Source organism: Scardinius erythrophthalmus (genome assembly GCF_964197995.2).
Source record: "Scardinius erythrophthalmus genome assembly, chromosome: 15".
Classification (NCBI taxonomy): Eukaryota; Metazoa; Chordata; class Actinopteri; order Cypriniformes; family Leuciscidae; genus Scardinius; species Scardinius erythrophthalmus.
Genome location: NC_138235.1, coordinates 17,573,772 through 17,592,400, shown reverse-complemented (window position 1 = coordinate 17,592,400; position 18,629 = coordinate 17,573,772). Strand labels below are relative to the sequence as shown.

The window sequence follows — 18,629 nt, the reverse complement described above, 5'->3', positions numbered from 1 at the left end:
CCAGCCCTACTCGAGCAGCTGTTGTGACAATTTCTCGTAAGTGTAAGAAATATAAGCTGACTACACCACCTCTTAAGGCAGTCGGAACCCTTGACAGATCACAATACTTGATTCTAGGCAACAAATATAGTTCATAAAAAAAAAAAATAATAAAAAAAAAAACACAATTTTGTTACAACACGGACCATCAAATGTTAAAACATGTCAACAATAGAATCCACAGAAGTAGGAAATAGCTCTCTGAAAGACTGAAAGAGGGTCGGGCCTGCTCTTATGGACCTCCTACCACCTTTAAGACACAAAAGAAAACCCACAGCATACACCGCAAATATGAAGGAACCTTCAGAATCGTATCGGTTACCTAACGTAACCTCTGTTCTCTCTAGAAGAGAGAACGAGTATTGCATAAGTAGCTTACGCTGCGGGTAAAGTCATCTTTTCTCGAGATATGAAGCCAAAAAATTATCCTTAATTCATAATCTTGTCAACGCAGTGCAGCAGCAAGCAGACCAAGAGCAGGCATACAGCGTGCTCATTGGCTGCCCTGCAGCAACTGCAGCAGCCTATCGCTGAGCCCTTGGCGTGACGTCACGCCCAATGAGCGCGCTCGGCGTGCTTCACGCATCACGGCCCGTAGAAGGGGCATGGCTTAGCGTACAAAAGAAGGCTCGGGGCTGCTTTCTCTGGTTTTTGTCGCTTGAAGCGAGTGAGCTCGTGGCGCGAGTACGGCGGGTTACGCAATACTCGTTCCCTCGTCTAGAGAGAACAGAGGTTACGTTAGGTAACTGATACGTTCTCTTACGAGAGGTTCTTTCGTATTGCGTAAGTAGCTTACGCTGCAGGAACTCCCTTGTCAACGCCGTGCGTGCCCAGCATCCACTGAATGAGTCCCAGGGAAGCCCGGGGAACACAAGAGTGTGAGCCAGGCGGCCAATAGGATGGCTAGTGCAAGTACATAAGCACACAGTGTACATAAGTACATAAGCACACAGTGACAAACCCCTGTATAGTATAGCTCAACCAGGAGAGCTAAATCAAACAGCAGAAGCCCGGGCACAGAAAGTGGGCCGGCCTACGCGAGACTTAGACTGATAAAAGTTTTCGAAACGAAAAGCTGCTCCGAGCGCCTGACGGCAGCGGGGCGCGTAATGTAATTTCTCAGCGCTCTGAAAGGGCGGAGGAGATTTCTGTCAACCTCGCTGCCGGGTTCCGGGAAAGCTGAGAGAGAAATGACCTGTGCTCTGAAGGGTGTGCCCAAAACCTTGGGGACATAACCGTGCCTCGGCTTGAAAATGACTTTTGAATCATTAGGTCCGAACTCGAGGCATGTGGCGTTAACTGATAACGCATGAAGGTCACCCACACGTTTGACTGAAGACAGAGCTATCAGAAAAACAGTTTTGAGCGTGAGGTATTTCATATCCAAAGTTTCCATGGGTTCTTTGAGCGTGGAGGGGGACCTGCCCATGTCCAGCAGCTCTTGGAGGAAACAAAGCACATGCGACACCCCACATGCTTGTGGGTCCAGCCCCTTGGTGGTGCACCATTTACTAAACACAGACCATTTAGACGTGTAGAGCCGTCTCGTAGAGGGAGCTCTAGACTGTGTGATCGTGTTCATAACCCCTATCGGCAAGTCAACGGGTATCCAACGTTGATAATCCATGCATGCAGAGACCAGCGCTCTGGATGAGGATGCAAGATCGAGCCGCGGGCTTGAGAGAGAAGGTCTCTTCTCGCCGGTAACGGCCAGGGGGTTGTGTCTGCCAGCCGTATTATGGTTTTGTGTTTAAGGTTTTGAGAAAGTGAGTTTTTTTAATTTAAAAAGAACAAGGAATAACAAAGCTAAAACCTAATACAAATGAGGACGAACAGAGAATGGGTGAGAACACAGGACATATAAGCACATGGCAAACAAAGAAACTAATGTGATGAATAACAAGACACCCCTGAAACAAGGAACCAATTAGAAACCATGGAGACAAACGGAGGAAACGAGGATGACTGAACTAATGAAACTAGAACACTAAAGGCTTGTTCGACTTCATGCAGCTCTGCACGGACCGATCTGCGGCTGACTTGAAGCAGTGCATGTCGTTTAGAAATTTTGTCCGACTTGATAAAAATAATAATTAATTAATTTGTTACATTTATATAGCGCTTTTTCTGGGTACTCAAAGCACTTTACATGGAACCACCACCAATGTGTAGCATCCACCTGGATGATGCGACGGGAGCCATATTGCGCCAGAACGCCCACCACACACCAGCTTACTGGTGGAGAGGAGACAGTGATGAAGCCAATCAGTATATGGGGATGATTAGGAGGCCATGATGGACAGAGGCCAAGGGGCAAATTTGGCCAGGATGCTGGGATTACACCCCTACTCTTTTTCGAATTATATCCTGGGATTTTTAATGACCACAGAGAGTCAGGAACTCGGTTTAACGTCTCATCCGAAGGATGTTGCTTTTTGACAGTATAGTGTCCCCATCACTATACTGGGGCGTTAGGAGCCACACAGACCACAGAATGAGTGCCCCCTGCTGGCCTCACTAATACCTCTTCCAGCAGCAACCTGGTTCTCTCAGGAGGTCTCCCATACAGGTACTAACCAGGCTCTGCCCTGCTTAGCTTCAGTGGGCAACCAGTCTTGGGCTACAGGGTGATATGGCTGCTGGCTAGGAAATAAGATACAGAGAAATATAATACAGCGCAGACGCCACGTGACTGTGATGTATGCTATAAAAGTACAGCGAGAGCGATTTGAGAGTAGCCGGAGAACTGTGAGAAAGTGTCCGACTTCACGTCTCCGTTTGTAGCTCCTCCTCTCCTGAACTCTGCAACACTCACTGATCGGTTACATCCAACCACAGCCGATGTCGAACACCTAAAGGCAAAAACAAACCTAAGAGGATCAAGTGATCTAAATTTGGTCACTGGAAAGAAGTAAAAGGGACTGACTATAATCTCACTATAATTGCATTTAGAGTGCATGTAAACATAGTCAATGAAGTTACACTTGAATCAGCTCTTTAACACTGGTTAACTTTGCCATATTAAACTAACTGGAAACCCATAACATTTTGAGAACGTTTTTTGTTGATGACTCAAGGGTTTTTGAGGAAGAATATAATGTTTTTTTTCCATCCCACTCAACTGTGCCAATCTGTTTGGATTAATATATGTGAAAGAGCCTCAGCATTGGTTGACTGTGAATCCTTCTATTATCTGTTATATGACATGGTTTGTAATATGCATATGCAGGTAATGTCGAAGTAGTACCATCATCAGGCACTAAAGACGCAGGTGTGTCAGTTACACTGTCTCCTAACTAGGCACAATACAAAAATTTCTAGCTGGAAGCAATTTGTCTCTCCAGAATGAATGTGAAACTGCCATGCAACATGATACAGTCCTAGCCAATCAGAAGAGTTTGATGTTCAATCTATGGTTAGGAATTGGATTTTAGACAACTTGTAGCTGTTTAAAATCAATTATATATAAACTGTATATAGTGGTATAAATTCCCCTACACACCTGACTTAAAGGGCACCTATTATGCAACATTTTACAAGATGTAAAATGAGTCTCTGATGTCCCCAGAGTATGTATGAAGTAAAATACTCAAAATACCCCATGGATAATATTTTACAGCATGTTAAGCATGGACAGTACCACTTTTTGGGGGTGAGCAAAATCACACCTTTTTTGTGTGTGTCCCTTTAAATGCAAATGAGCTGCTGCTCCCGGCTCCTCTCGCCCTCACCCGCTGCGTTCACACACCAAACGCGAATAGAGCGTCTGGCGCGAGTGATTTCAATGTTAAGTCAATGTAAAGACGCGTTTACGCGCGTCTGGAGGTCTTGTGGCGCGAATGAGGCGTCACGCTCTCCGAGCATCAAACTTTTGCTTTTGACGCGCAAATTCAAAATGTTTAAGAGTCCAACTTGACGCGAATCCGACAGTGAACGCTCCGAGCGAGCTGTGCTGTGGTAAAAATTTAACTTTTCCTTGACATGAAACGGTAAATAATCAAACCAGTGGAAGCCTGCAGTGCATGAAACTGCTGTATCTAACCCTAACCCTTATTCATGCTGCGCAATATCTATTTAGTCAGTACAGTAGCCTACTCTTTAGTAATGTTTCTGTTTACCGTTAACGCTTCTTCCTGTTACCTGTCCCTGACCCCTCAGGCAGCGCGCCCACTCGCAAAGCTGACAGCCGCGCCTCTGCTACCGCGGGCGTTTTTCCACATTCGAATATTAATTTTCACATTCGAATTTCTGTTTTTTAAAACTATTCGAATATATATTCGAATTTAGAATATTCGTTGACAGCCCTATTACTCACACAAGTTGTGCTTTAGACTTAAGCGGAATCTGTATGTTTGTTTGGCTGCATGCTAGTTATTTTACTTTGATATATAATATCCATATTTAAAACTTAACGTCTTAACCCCCGGAGCCGTGTGGAGCACTTACGATGATGGATGCACTTTGATGGACTTCAAAACTGAAACAACCATTCACTGCCATTATAATGCTTGGAAGAGCCAGGACATTAATATAACTCCGATTGTACTCGTCGGAAAGAAAAATGTCATATACACCTAGGATGTCTTAAAAGGAACCCCGATTATTAAGACACATAGGCCTAAATATGCTACAATTGCTCTCTCCTACAAAATACATAGTTATAAATACATAAAATATTTTCGTTATTTAAAAAATCCTCAAAGTGTTTTACAGAATTTGAGCTACGGAGGCAGCCATTATTTTTGCGCGCGCAGTGCATTCTGGGTCGATGACGTGTATTGGTTGCGTTCAGTTCAGAGAGAGGTGAGCTAATGGCGCTGTAAACTGTAGCTACATCGTAAACGTTAATATAATGCCACATTGCGCAGCGTTTGGTTGCAATTTCCAATCCAAAGGAAATAAGGGGAGTGATGTAAGCCTCCACTGCTTTCCAAAGGAGAAAAGAATACGAAAAGAGTGGGAAGTTGCTTGTGGACGAGTACAACTCCCTAAAGACCCACGGCTGTGTTCCCGCCACTTCAGCCCTGATGCATTTGAGGCATTTGGTCGGCTAAAAGAGTTCACAGGTGCAGCTGGTTACAAGCGAAGGCTAAAACCAAATACCGTGCCTTCAATTTTCCCCCACAAGGAGCATAAACGTCCGCGTGTAGCGAGTGAAAGCCGCGCTAACAAGCGTCAAAGGCAAGAGACTCTGGACACTCTCCTGCTAGGATGTAAACAACCCGCTCCTTTCGTCGCGGAAGACGAATCATCGGACACTACGCCGATCATGGAGGTAACCGACAATCCACCAGATGCTGTTAATAAATTCGTAACTGTAGGCCTACAGTGTTCTCCAAGTATGACCGATGCAGCAACGCAGACGGATGTTTACAAGTCGGATGCAGCGGTAACGTTACAGTGGTCAGCTGATGTGGACTACTCGGTAAAAAAGGACCATACTTACACAGGTAAACATGAAATTGAGTTGGGCAAACCTGTACAGGAGGATGACGTTGATAACTCACAGGATCTGTTCCTCTCAGATGATGAACTTAGTGAACAGAGTCAACCACAGTACAGTCACTGTGATCCGGAATACATTGCAAGTTCATCTGAGTTTTCTCAAAGCACCCAGGGATCACAAGCTTCAACTAACACACATAAAGAAAATAGGCTTTTTCTAGTTTTTGAGGAACAGTTAAACCAATTGCTTCACCGTTGTTTAAAGTGTGGCTCCCTGATTGTCCAGGAAGAAGTGAAAGAACTAAAAAATGAAGGATCACAGTTGACACTAGAGCTCACATGTGCTAACAGCTGTAGTTACAGATGGCAGTCTCAGCCTACACTGAGCGGGACTAAAGGGACAGTAAACCTGCTTTTAACAGCATCAGTTTTCTTCAGTGGCATCCATTTTGCTAAATTTGAGCGTTTCTGTAGTAACATGAACCTCAAAACAATAAGTGAAGACACGTACACATCACTGAGGAAGAAGTTTGTGTTTCCTGTCATTGAAAAAATGTGGATTAAAGAGCAGAGTACAGTGTTAACTAACATGAAATCGCAAGAAGTTGTTGAACTCTGTGGAGATGGCCGGTGTGACTCTCCGGGGCACTCAGCAAAATACTGTACATACACTTTTTTAGATGCACAGAGTGAAAAGGTTGTGGACTTCAAGGTAATAAGCTGCACCCAAGTTTCGAGCTCTAATACCATGGAAATCAAAGGTTTTAAAGATGCTCTCAAAACCATAGAAGAAAATGGAGTGAAGGTCTCAACCATCTCTACTGACAGACATCCACAAATCGTCAAAGAAATGAGGGTCAGTAATCCAGAAAAACACCATGAATTTGACCCTTGGCATGTGGCAAAAGGAGTGTCCAAAAAATTGGCAACTGAATCTAAGAGAAGGGAATGTGAAAGCCTGGGACAGTGGATTCCATCCATTATAAATCATTTCTGGTGGAGTGCACAAACCTGTGAGGGTAATGTCGAAGTGTTGAAAGAGAAGTGGATATCTGTAATACACCATGTTACCAACCGACACGACTGGCCAGGGAACAGGCACTATCACCAATGTGCTCATGAGCCCCTTGATGAGACGAACCAGAGAAGAAAGCTTTGGTTAAAGCCAGGATCTGAAGCCCACAACGCACTTGTGAAGGTTGTGAAACACAAGCGGCTTTTGAAAGACCTGGATCATCTGACAAAGTGCATCCACACAACAAAACTAGAGGTATGATCAAATACAGACATATTTAATAAATTTGCCATTCATTATGATGTGACTCACATATTTTAATAGTTTAATTTCAAATTCAAATTTGTTTCAGGTGTATCACTCCATGTACCTGAAATACCTCCCAAAGAGAACACATTTTGGATATGATGTGATGATCCATGCCTCCATGCTTGCTGCTCTGGATCATAACAACAATGTGAACAGGGAACAGGTGTGTGAACTGTAATAAATCCTATCATTTGCAAGCACTATAGCTGCGTTTTCACTTGGCATTAACATGCGATCACCGTGATCCGATCATTAGCCAATCAGGACACGGTGCGTTTACATTTGATCATATAAAGTAGCCTCTGTATCTGGATAACGATCGGATTTCTGTTTCCTGACTAATATTTAAAGGGATACTCCACCATTTTTTCATATTAAACTGTTATTCCCTTAACTAAGACGAGTTGATGCATACCTCTCTCATCTCAGTGTGTGCACTTAATCGCTCTAGCGCGCGCGGAAACTTTGATAGCACTTAGCTTACCCCAGTATATTCAGTGGTATCTAACAGCAATGAATTTAGAAGTGACCAAACACATCAACGTTTTTCCTATTTAAAAACAGTTACACGAGTAGTTATACGATCAAGTATGGTGACACAAAATAAAACGCGACACTTTTCTAAGCGGGTTAAAAAGGATAACTATAATGTATGGTGGAATAGCACTTTTGCGAGTACTTCAACTCGGCGCAGTAAAAAGTCACGCCTGATCCTCTTCCTCTCACTTCAGGATCAGGCATGACTTTTTACTGCGCAGAGTCGAAGTACTCCCAAAAGTGCTATTCCACCATACATTATAGTTATCCTTTTGTTTTTAAATAGGAAATACGTTGATGTGTTTGGTCACTTCTAAATTCATTGCTGTTAGATTCCATTGAATATACTGGGCTAAGCTAAGTGCTATCAAAGTGTCTGCGTGCACCTGAGCGATTAAGGGAATAACAGTTTAATATGAAAAAACGGTGGAGTATCCCTTTAAATATTAGTCAGGAAACAGAAATCCGATCGTTATCCAGATACAGAGGCTACTTTATATGATCAAATGTAAACGCACTGTGTCCTGATTGGCTAATGATCGGATCACGGTGATCGCATGTTAATGCCAAGTGTAAACGCAGCCATAGTGACACTGGATATTGCACATCAAACTGTTCTTATCACCTTGTATCTATTTTCCATTTTTCTGTTTTTGAACAGGCTGTTTTTCAAGATGGGGAGAGTGTTGGAGACCCCAAGTTCAAAATCGCATGGAGCAAAGTCCACAAGGCATTCAGAGCAAGACCAGTGCCTGTTGAAAAGGACTATAGCTACATGACAGCTATGATTGCAGATGTTCTCTCCTCTGTGTTAGATTCAAAACAAGTCATGGGCATGAGAGTTAATCCAACACACGTCATGGCTCCACAAGACAGACTATCCAGATCACAGATCATTTTTCAAACGCAGCAGTTTTCACGTTTCAAGTAGCTGCATCTTTACGAACACATGAAGTACACACCAGCATAGTTCAAATGTACAATATCTTTAATTTTGTATTCTAGTCAAGCACATGTAGTACTTCAAACAAACATTTAATATTGGAGTACATGCAACATTTATATTTAAACCATAAACATTTGGTATGATACCCTATTTTGTTGCAAGCATAGCTTGTGCTCTTGCCAAAATGCCTTCAAATGTCAACTATCCAGCTAAATGTTATTAAAATCTCTCCATGCCTCATCTACTTCTGCACGATCATTGTCTTCATATTCAAACCCTGTATAGATTCCACTTGGTTCAGAGTAGACGTTTCTTATTTTGTTAACAGCACATGATGGAATGACTCTGCGGACTCTTCTCCCTAGCCAGCCATGCATCCACCATGTAAACTGACGATATGAAGCATATCTGTAAGACCTAAAAGGCAGAATTTTGAAAACAATTATACTATTACGTTATGAAATAATGATTTAAGCTGCTTGTCTTAACCAATAAAACAACTGAAGCCTTCACTGAAAGCGCATAGTCCAGTTAACTTTTTTTCCACTATTTGTAGGCTACAGTGTAGGTAGGCTACTATGTAGGCATACTCAGATAACCATGTTCACGTTTGACTTGCCTATTAGTGACCTGGTTACGATTTGGTAGACCAGCACTATGCCGGTCATGGAGGCTGACGAGGGCCGCCCATAAAACATCTTTATTGAGGCAAACTGCATTAAAGTTTTCATGTGCTGTGATACACGGAGTATCTGTAAATACAATCAAAGCATGTTGTTATAGCATTTTACTTTATGTTCTCATCAGAATCACAATCAGCTTTATTGGCCAGGTTTGTGCAAACAAACAAGGAATTTGACTCTGGTAATATTTGCTCTAAAAGTGCAACACTCACTTAACATATAAAGTATAAAAACATAAAGGTCAGTATGAAATATAATAATGAAAAAATGAAGTATGCACTATAACAATAATATAAAATTTAGAAATGTACCAAAAAAAAAAAAAAGATACGGTAACACTTATAGTGTCCTTGTTACATATGTTACATGTAGCCTACTTACCATAGTAATAACAGTAAATTATGCATAATTACATGCAACTAACCCTCAACCAAATCCTAATCCTATAACCCTATAGTAAGTACATGTAGTTACTTAATATTACTCAGTACTTAAATGTTTAATTACACTGTAACAATGACACCTTAAAATAAAGTGTAACCAAATATTCAATAACAATTGGAGAGGGAAGGAATAGTGCATATCAGTATAGTCTTGAGATTTAAAGGAGAAGTTCACTTTTAAAATGAAAATTCTGTCATCATATACTCACCCTCATGTTGTTTTAAACCTGTATGAATTTCTTTCTTCTGCTGAACAGAAAAGAAGATATTTAGACGATTATCAGTTACCAGACAGTTTTTGGGTCCAATTGACTTCCATAGTAGGAAAAAAATATACTATGGAAGTCAATGGTACCAGAAACTGTCTGGTTACTGATAATCTTCTAAATATCTTCTTTTCTGTTCAGCAGAAGAAAGAAATTCATACAGGTTTGAAACAACATGAGGGTGAATATATGATGACAGAATTTTCATTTTAAAAGTGAACTATTCCTTTAAGTTTTTAAATATGTAGTGCAAGGCAATTCAGTGCAATTGTAATTTTTAATAACAATATCGTAATTGTAAGATTTTAAATGTACATGACGTAGATGAGCAAAACAGTGTTGACTTTGTTCAGTGGGGAGAGGGTATTTTTGCGCGTTCAACATAGTGACTGCTTGGGGAAAATAAAGCAAACGCGGGCGGTAAGACTTATTAAATTATTTATACTGATAGTACGATTGTCTGATCTAGCCTGGGCTTCTATACTCTTTGCCTATACTTAGCCTACCCTGGACAGCTGCTGACAAAAAGTGAAGCTCTTTACAGCAAACGCTCTCGTTCTCGCTTGGCATTGGCAAGCAGTTGCCGCACAGACACCATCTGTTTTGCCCCACTCTCGCTTCCTCAACTCTCTGATAATCTTCAGGCCTATCGTCTTCCGCGTATTCCAGTATTCTCCTGATTTAATCCTACGGTGAGCTCGGGTTCAAACTGAAAAGGCTGAACGGCAGACGTGTTCATCTCGCTAGTCGCTACTGTCAAAACTTAGCTAGCTAGCCGGTACTGCTGCAATCCATTGACAGTAAGCAACCTTTACACGTCACTACCCAGAATGCATTGAGACGTAAATAACTATGGCGGCCTACGAGTGAACGGATTTTCGTCTTTTTTTAATAAAAATAAAACCATTTGAAGTATTTTTGTACCACCTTTTTATAGCTGACGCCTACGTTAAACTTATAAGGCCAACATGCCGCACAAGTCGGGGTTCCTTTTAAGGGCGAGTAAATCATGGGCTAATTTTCATTTTTGGGTGAACTATCCTTTTAATTAAGCCTGCTAAAATGCATCTTTGTGAAGATTGTTTTAAGTTCACTTAAATAAGTTTTAAAGCCTAATAAACCTAATATAACATAATATAACATAAAATACCTGTAACTGGAGCCATACACTGAAGCCCACATCCATTGCTGCAGCATTTCTCATTGTTGGCACAGTCACTGTCATTGGCACACGACATGAAACGTATCCGGGGACACATTGCTGCTTCATATTTTCTTCTTGGACACACTCCTGGCTTTACTGTTATACAGACACATGCCAGAAGCCAAATCACTGAATGTTGAAAGTCTTTTACTGGATTTTAACATTTTTGGTTAATTTGCTATTTGAAAAAAAAAATGCCTTTGAAATCATTTGGCGAAGTGATATGGACATGTAATGTGGTCAAGACCAGTCTGGAACTACTTTAGCCTGCTTTCCCCTAAAAATAATTGCATACCTTAGAATCTTCAACCAATCAGTTTCAAGCATTTAACAGCCCAGTAGTCAGGGGTGTCTTGACTTCATGCACACCGAGTTTGTTGGTGATTGGATGAATTCTCTAGGAGGAGCATTTCAAATTCCAGAGCATATGTTTTCAAACAACCCATAATACTCTACTTCCTGTTGGGTGGAGCTAATAACAGAGTGCGGAAGTTGTTCTGCCCGATGAGATCTATACGTGTACCGAGTTTCATATTAATTCATGCAAGCGTGTTTGATATATGGACCAAGTTTTCAGACCCCGTTCAAGGGGGCGCTGTTGAGCCCCCCTTGCCACGCCCGGGTACCAGCTTCAGCCCGGCCCTGATGGCCGCAGGTTCTGACCTGTGTGCAAAGTTTCAAGAGTTCGAGCATGTTAAGGGCCCCAAAAGTGCCCGAAAGGTTGACAAAAATAATAAAGAATCCTAAGGAAAACAATAGGGCCTTCGCCCTTTCAGGGCTTGGGCCCTAGTAATAATATTTAACAATATTACAGTTTTTACTGTATTTTTGATAAAATAAATGCAGCCTTCATGAGAAGAGACTTATTTTAAGAACTTTAAAACTGACCCCAAAAGACAAAAAAGCATTTGCTACCTTTCTAATATCAGATCCCAAGACAATTAATTAGTAAAACACATTAGAAATAGTTATTTAAAATAGGACATGTGACCTATTGAGAGAGGACTATGACAATTTTCTACAAAAAACTTCAAGTTCAGGTAGACATGCTTACCAGGCTTGTCACAGTTTATACTCGGGGTTCCAGGTGGAGTTCGGGTCCCCACTCTCTCCTGCCCCCTACTGTCCACACACCAGCAGTAACCTGTGGACCCGTGGCACTGCTGAGGCCTGTACTGACCCTCCTCATCACACTGAGGGATGAAGGCTCCGATCGGAATAACACCACCGTTTCCATTCAGAAGACTGTCTCTGTGCTGCTCACACTGGGTCTTGGGATGACCTTCAAGGTAAACATACCAGAGATTATAGAATTTACTTGGAGGGTTAGTTCTCCAAAAAAAATTCAAATTCTGTCATCAATAAGTCACCCTCATGTTGTTCCAAAACTTTCCCACAATTTCTGTATATTTTTTGACCCGTTAGACAGGTAATGTCTCAATATTTAATAATACAACTTAAACTAAAATCAATTTCAGAGACAGTTCCAGTATTAAGATCAGTGATCCTGGCCTTCATTCATAAAAAGATGCCATTACAACAAATAATTAAAATATACCGTCTTTAATTTGTTTCTACATCGATTTGGAGAGCAGCTATGAAATTACTACAATATAAAAAGATTAATTGATGTTTTTAAATCACAGTTACAGAAGTGATTAGCTGTATTTAACTAAAACCTAATAAAACATAATATATTAATAGAAAATGTATCGCTTTTAATTATGGTAATGAGGAAAGCCTATAATGGCTAAAATTTAAGCAGAAAAAAAAATCTTTTCATAGAGACATCAGGAGCAGTATTGGTATCAATGATGCCTTCTTTCATAAAAAGATGGCATTGAACAAATATTTGAAATATCAGCCATCAACCATATCATGTTGTTTCTAAACTAATTGAGATTAAATGTGAAATTACTACAATATAGGAATATGTAAAATAACTTTAATGTTAGGTGTGATTCATTGCTCTTAATTACAGAAAATGAGCAATTCTTATTGTCAGCACAGTCAGTGTCATTGGCACACCTCACTGGACGCATCATGTTACACACTCCTTCATAGTTTGGGATTGGACACACTCCTGGCTTCACTGTTATACAGACACATGACAAAGCAAAAGAAAAATTTGCTCTGATATACTGAAGGGGAGGTAAATGAGTTTGTGAAAATATAATTTAAGTGAATCTAAAGTTGTTGTTTTTTTTTAAAGCCTAATAAAACATAATATTGATAGAAAAATGTATTGCTTTTTATTCTACTGTGATGAATTTCTAGCCTATAATTAATGGCTAAAATTAAGAAAAAAAAAAAACAAGAAAAAGAAATTTGCTCTGATATATTAAAGGGGGGGTAAATGTGACATTACAATGAGTTTGTTTAGATATACATTTAAGTGAATTTAAAACAAAGTTGTTATATTATTTAAAGCCTAAAAAACTAAATATATTGATAGAAAAATGTATTGCTTTTAATTCTACTGTAATGAATGCCTATAATTAAAGGCAAAAAAAAAAAATACAAAAAAAAAAAATAATAATTCAGGATCAGTATTGGTATCAGTGAGGCCCTCCTACATAAAAAGATGCCATTAAACAAATATTTGAAATACCAGCCCACTGTCTATGTTGTTTCTAAATTAATTTGGAGGTTAAATGTGAAATTACTACAATGTAAAAATATATAAAAGAACTTGAATGCTAGGTGCAATTCATTGCGTTTAATTACAGAAAGCATGCAATTTAGTTACTTTTTTTTAATTGACCACATAATACCAAACCTATAACTGGAGCCATACACTGAAGTCCACATCCATTGCTGCAGCATTTCTCATTTTTGACACAGTCACTGTCAACGGCACACGACACGAAACGTATTTCTTCAATTTAATAAAATTCAATCAGAAAACAAAGACAATTACCTGTATTAACAATAAAACGAAGTCAGTATTATCAATAAAATCCATATTTGGGTTTACACACGGTTTAATGTAGCTCAGACATGTGGATTTGCACAGCAACTTGTAATTGCATAAATTAGGCTATGTAAAGAGATTAAAATTTTAAATGTAACCTTTAATGTAGAAATATTAAATAATTGAAATGGGACCTAAATGAAAAGAAACTACTTTTGAACTATCAAACTAAAACTGCCAGTAAGTGGCGGCAAGTCAGTCTTAATGAGCGAGTTGAATCTTTATTCAACAGATTAGTGAAAAAAAAAGAAAGAAAAAAAGCCAATTCATTTTACTAAACAAATGACTGCATTACTGTATTTCTTCCCCACTATAGTGTGATGGCAGTGAGACGGGAGAGAGCGCTTAACTCTTCTGACTGCTTAATTTAGTGGAATTAACAATTGACCATTCTCTGTAAAGAAATTAAAATTTATCAAGATCTTTCTAAATGTGCGCTCTTGGGCCAAAAAAATAAATACATAAACTAAAGAGCCAGTTCGTAAGTTAAAATCGCTCTATGTTGTATAGTTGTTATATAGTTAAACAGGGAAATCAAGGACATTTTTTTTTTTTTTTTTTTTTTTTTTTTTTATATACTTGGTGCTATCACGAATTAGACTATGTGTGGAAAACACTGAGCATAGACTTTTCGTACAAGGTGTGACGATAAAAAGGTTATATTCTGCCCATGATCTTCATGGCCGTTTGAAGATGTCCAAGCTTGGATTTCAACTGTACTGTCAAACTACCATAGCAATGGTGTAATCCATGTCTAATCATCACATTCTGCAGTACAGCTTGATAAAACATCATAATCTTACTACTGACACCATAAAGTCTGTGCCTTCTCAAAATACAATCAAAAGTTCACCAGTTTGGCAAGTGTTTGTCCTGATATGTTCTGACAATAAAGAGTAGTTTAAATAAAGATTTGACTTTTATTGTGATAATTATCGATATCGACTGATATAAAAAAAATTATCGTGATTTTTTTTTGGCCATATCGCCCAGCCCTAGTATAGCCTAATTAAAATGAATAATGGTAGTTAAGTCTCTTATTGGCCTGTTTAGCTGAGCACAAAACAAACCCTGAATTGATAAAAGAACATATGGACACTTGATAATTTTATTAGATGATAAGATCAATTGCATTTGAAAGATTTTACTTTCAATAAAAAATAAATATATTTTTAAGAGGTGTTTTTATGCATGTTCGGACCAGGTTTTTGTTGCATTTACACTGTTCTGACCACTATGGGTCCCCCGTGGAGACGGGTGTCGGATTGTTTCGAGGTCTCGACACAATACAGCACATTTGAGTTTCCGTTTCAGTGTCCCACGAAGCCTCGATCTGCCCACCATTAGAAATAATGGTCTCAATTTCAAACAAAACTTCAACATCGGTGCAGCAGATTGTGTCTGTGTAGCTAGCCTACTGTACACCAGTCATTACTCACATATTCAGCCATTTCACCCGATTACACAATTAAGTCCACCCGCACAAGCGAGGATCCCTCCAACTCCAGAGCATGTTGAGTAATGACAATTTATAAATATATACACTATCATTTTATTTGAATTATTTAAACTGATTCAACTTTCTCCGGACGCCTAATGTTACACTCGTTCAAGCATTTCTACAGGCTGTGTAATGAAGTTAAAGAACATGGATCTTCTTCTCACCTGTGATTCGTCCTAGAGCAGCTTCTGTTGTGCTCAAGCATCCAGACAGACACAATAACACAGCGAAATACACTCGAGCTGTCATCCTCTCCTCTAACGATCATACAATGAACTGCTGGAAAATCATACATACTTGTCTCAGGACGAGAGAGTATTTAAGTTAGCGCTCAACCAATGGCGTGAGTTTGGGGCGGGATGATCTGTTTTGGCAGTGTTGCCAACTATAGAGCATCACAGTCCCGCCCACAGCCGGTGCCGGAAGTAAAAATTCAATACAATTTCTCCATTGACAGTTGGGGTATAAGCCATAAAAACGTAACCATACATGGTAGACTTAAAACCAGCTACGGCAGTACTAAGCGATTGTATATGCTCATATAACCGCCAAAAGTTCATAGGGCACTAACCTTGTTTTGAGATAAATGCCTTTTATTCGCGATGTCTTGGAGAAGAACTTAATTACCCACAATCCTAAACAATCCCACAGTGATGCATCTGATTGGTGGAGCTCGTGTAAACCCCGCAAAAGTTGTGAAGACTCAAGATAAATAGGAAAAAAAAAAACTGTGTTGCGTTATTTTGCACGGTATCACTCATGTGACATTTGAACCGAGGAGTCTTCATATATGGTATGAGTCATATCAAGCATTTTATGATGCCACTGTCAAAACAATATTTAGCTTAGGCATACCCAGAGCCATGGAGAGCTCTTCATGCATTTACTGAACATTTGTGTAATAATTCATGGCAAGTTAATAAACTGAATATGATGCACTTTCTGGTTTGCTGGCCTTCACTTTTTAATTTTCACTTGTTGTTATTAAGAAAATACATTAAATGTTATTAAAATTAAGGATGAACTATAACTTCATGAATAAAATGAGCATGGACCACAAGTGGGAAATTGTTGAGGCATTTGTCAGCAACCTGCCCGTGGGCCGATGAAACTGATGAGCAGAACGCCACGCGGACTGCCAGATCTGCACCCGTGAGCCGCGGACCGCCAGCCATTCTTTCCAGTCTATTTACACAATTACTACTGAAAGAACTGCTATAAACGGCACAAGAAAAAGTTCGCGTGGCTGTCGTCAGATTTTAAAGTCGCTCTAAAGGCTCTTTCGCGGTTGTGGCTTCAGTCGACTTCAGTGAGGCGCGGTGGTTTATGGGACGAGTAGTTCCTTCGCTCGGAAATGAAAATATGTACACAGTCTTGTACCTTTGACTTTTTTTGGATTTCCTCGTCGTTTTTTCACTCGAAATGATATGTTGTATGCCTATGAGTTCAGCCGTAGCTGGTTATCCTCAGACATGCTCTAAAACTCTTTAGATACGGATTTTCGAAAACGTCAATGGGAGAAATGAATGGGAAATTTACTTCCGGCACCTAAGCGCTCTCGGGCTGTGGGCGGGACTGTGATGCTCTATTTTCAAAGGAAAGTAGCTAACCCCTCCCCTAAAAGTCGCTAAATGTCGCTAGATGACGTCATACGTCAATTAGCATATTCATGACGTCATCGCGGCGTACTTACATTCTGCCTGCCTAATGTTTTTTCTCGTTAAAATCATGCTCACATACTGTATTTTAATATAACATAATGTAATATAAAATAATATAATATAATGTAGCCGAATGTCCAATAAAGCTGTTCTCATTTACTATATTTTTTTTGTCAGACAATAGAACGAATATTTTTTGTGTAAAATTATCTGAATTGAGAGAGTTCGGGAACTGGGTGAACTAAAGCACTGTGATAGTGAATATTACAAGTGATAAGCACAAGTAATAAAATAAAATGGTCAAACTAAATTCTTTAAATATAAAACAAAAGATAAGTGGTAAGTCTGTGGAAACAACACTGCTCATTCACGTCTGGTATCTGCCGTGCTGCTGCTGCTCTCTCAGCCATTCACTGAACAGGGTAGACGCAGAGAGAGGTGTGTGACGGCAAGGAGAACGCAACCCTCACGCTCGCAGGACTGTGCTGGCAACATTTGGAGGTTACTGAGGTTTGTCCAAAAAGTAGCTAGATTTGTCGCTAGTCGCTTTTTTGAAAAAATGTCGCTAAAGGGGTCTGAAAAGTCGCTAAAAATAGCGACAAAGCGACAATAATTGGCAAATTCCAAACGGCATTTTTGCGCCCTTGAAGGGCCCCTCAGGAAGATGCCATTTGTAGGGGTGTGCCAAACGAAAGTGACCAACTGGATCCCTTCAAGAAAGGCTCTTACACAAGGGCTGCATTACAGTCCAAAATGGTCATGCCCTTCACTCTCTAACTTCCCTCCGTCTCGTTCACTCGGATGAACGTCATTGCCTACGTTGCACGAGTGCCCACTACTGGCGGAAACTGCAATGGGCTGAATTGACCGTTCGCAAAAGCCACACCCCCTAGTTATTGTTTCTACGCCCGTCAAACAATTGAGAACCACACATAGCCAGAGAATGGCTGCGTCCGAAATCGAATACTTCCCTACTATATAGTATGCGAAAAACAGTACGCGAGCAGAGTAGTATGTCCGAAATCATAGAATTCGAAAAACAGTAGGCGAGAAGTACCCGGATGACCTACTACATCCGGCGAGATTCCGAAGTGCGCATACGATGGACACTTTACTATCCCATGATGCCACGGGGGAGGAGTTGTCGTCCTTATATTTGAAAATGGCGGAAAGCGGAGACGCGGCTGTTTTCAAGTGTAAGTAAACAGTTTATGTTTCTTTGTGGTTAAATCGTATTATTTTAACATCATTTAAGTAAACGATTGACTTGTTAAAAGTTTAAATAATGTAAATTGAGGGTGTTCTTTTCCAGCCAATTCAGAAAAGAAAAAATGTTTTCTTTAAACAAAGACGTTCGTTGTTTAGCAGTTTAATGAAATACAAAACTACAGTAAATTAAAACGAATTTATTTCTCCTTTACCAGTGTTGATATTGTTGGTTATAGCAAGCTACTGTTAACAAGTGTAACTTTACCTCAGCTTTTCTGAGGTAAAAAAGCTAAGGTAAAGTTACACTTGTTAACAGTATTAATAGATTGACCATGGTTCATCATGTTCAATCTGTGTTGATTTTGCAGGGGCTGATGAACACACACGTGTTCTCATT

The 18,629-nt window shown here is 39.9% G+C and overlaps 1 protein-coding gene across 1 annotated transcript in view; it reads right to left on the bottom strand.

Annotated features, from left to right (window-relative positions):
• LOC308703514 (uncharacterized protein) overlaps nt 1-10,954 on the bottom strand; it is a 146,496-nt gene extending 135,542 nt beyond the window's left edge. Inside the window, exon 1 of the mRNA XM_081387052.1 lies at nt 10,834-10,954. Within this exon, the coding sequence (XP_081243178.1) occupies nt 10,834-10,942 (109 nt within the window). The 5' untranslated portion in view covers nt 10,943-10,954. The remainder of the gene's footprint in view (nt 1-10,833) is intronic.
• Between the last annotated feature and the right edge of the window lie 7,675 nt (nt 10,955-18,629).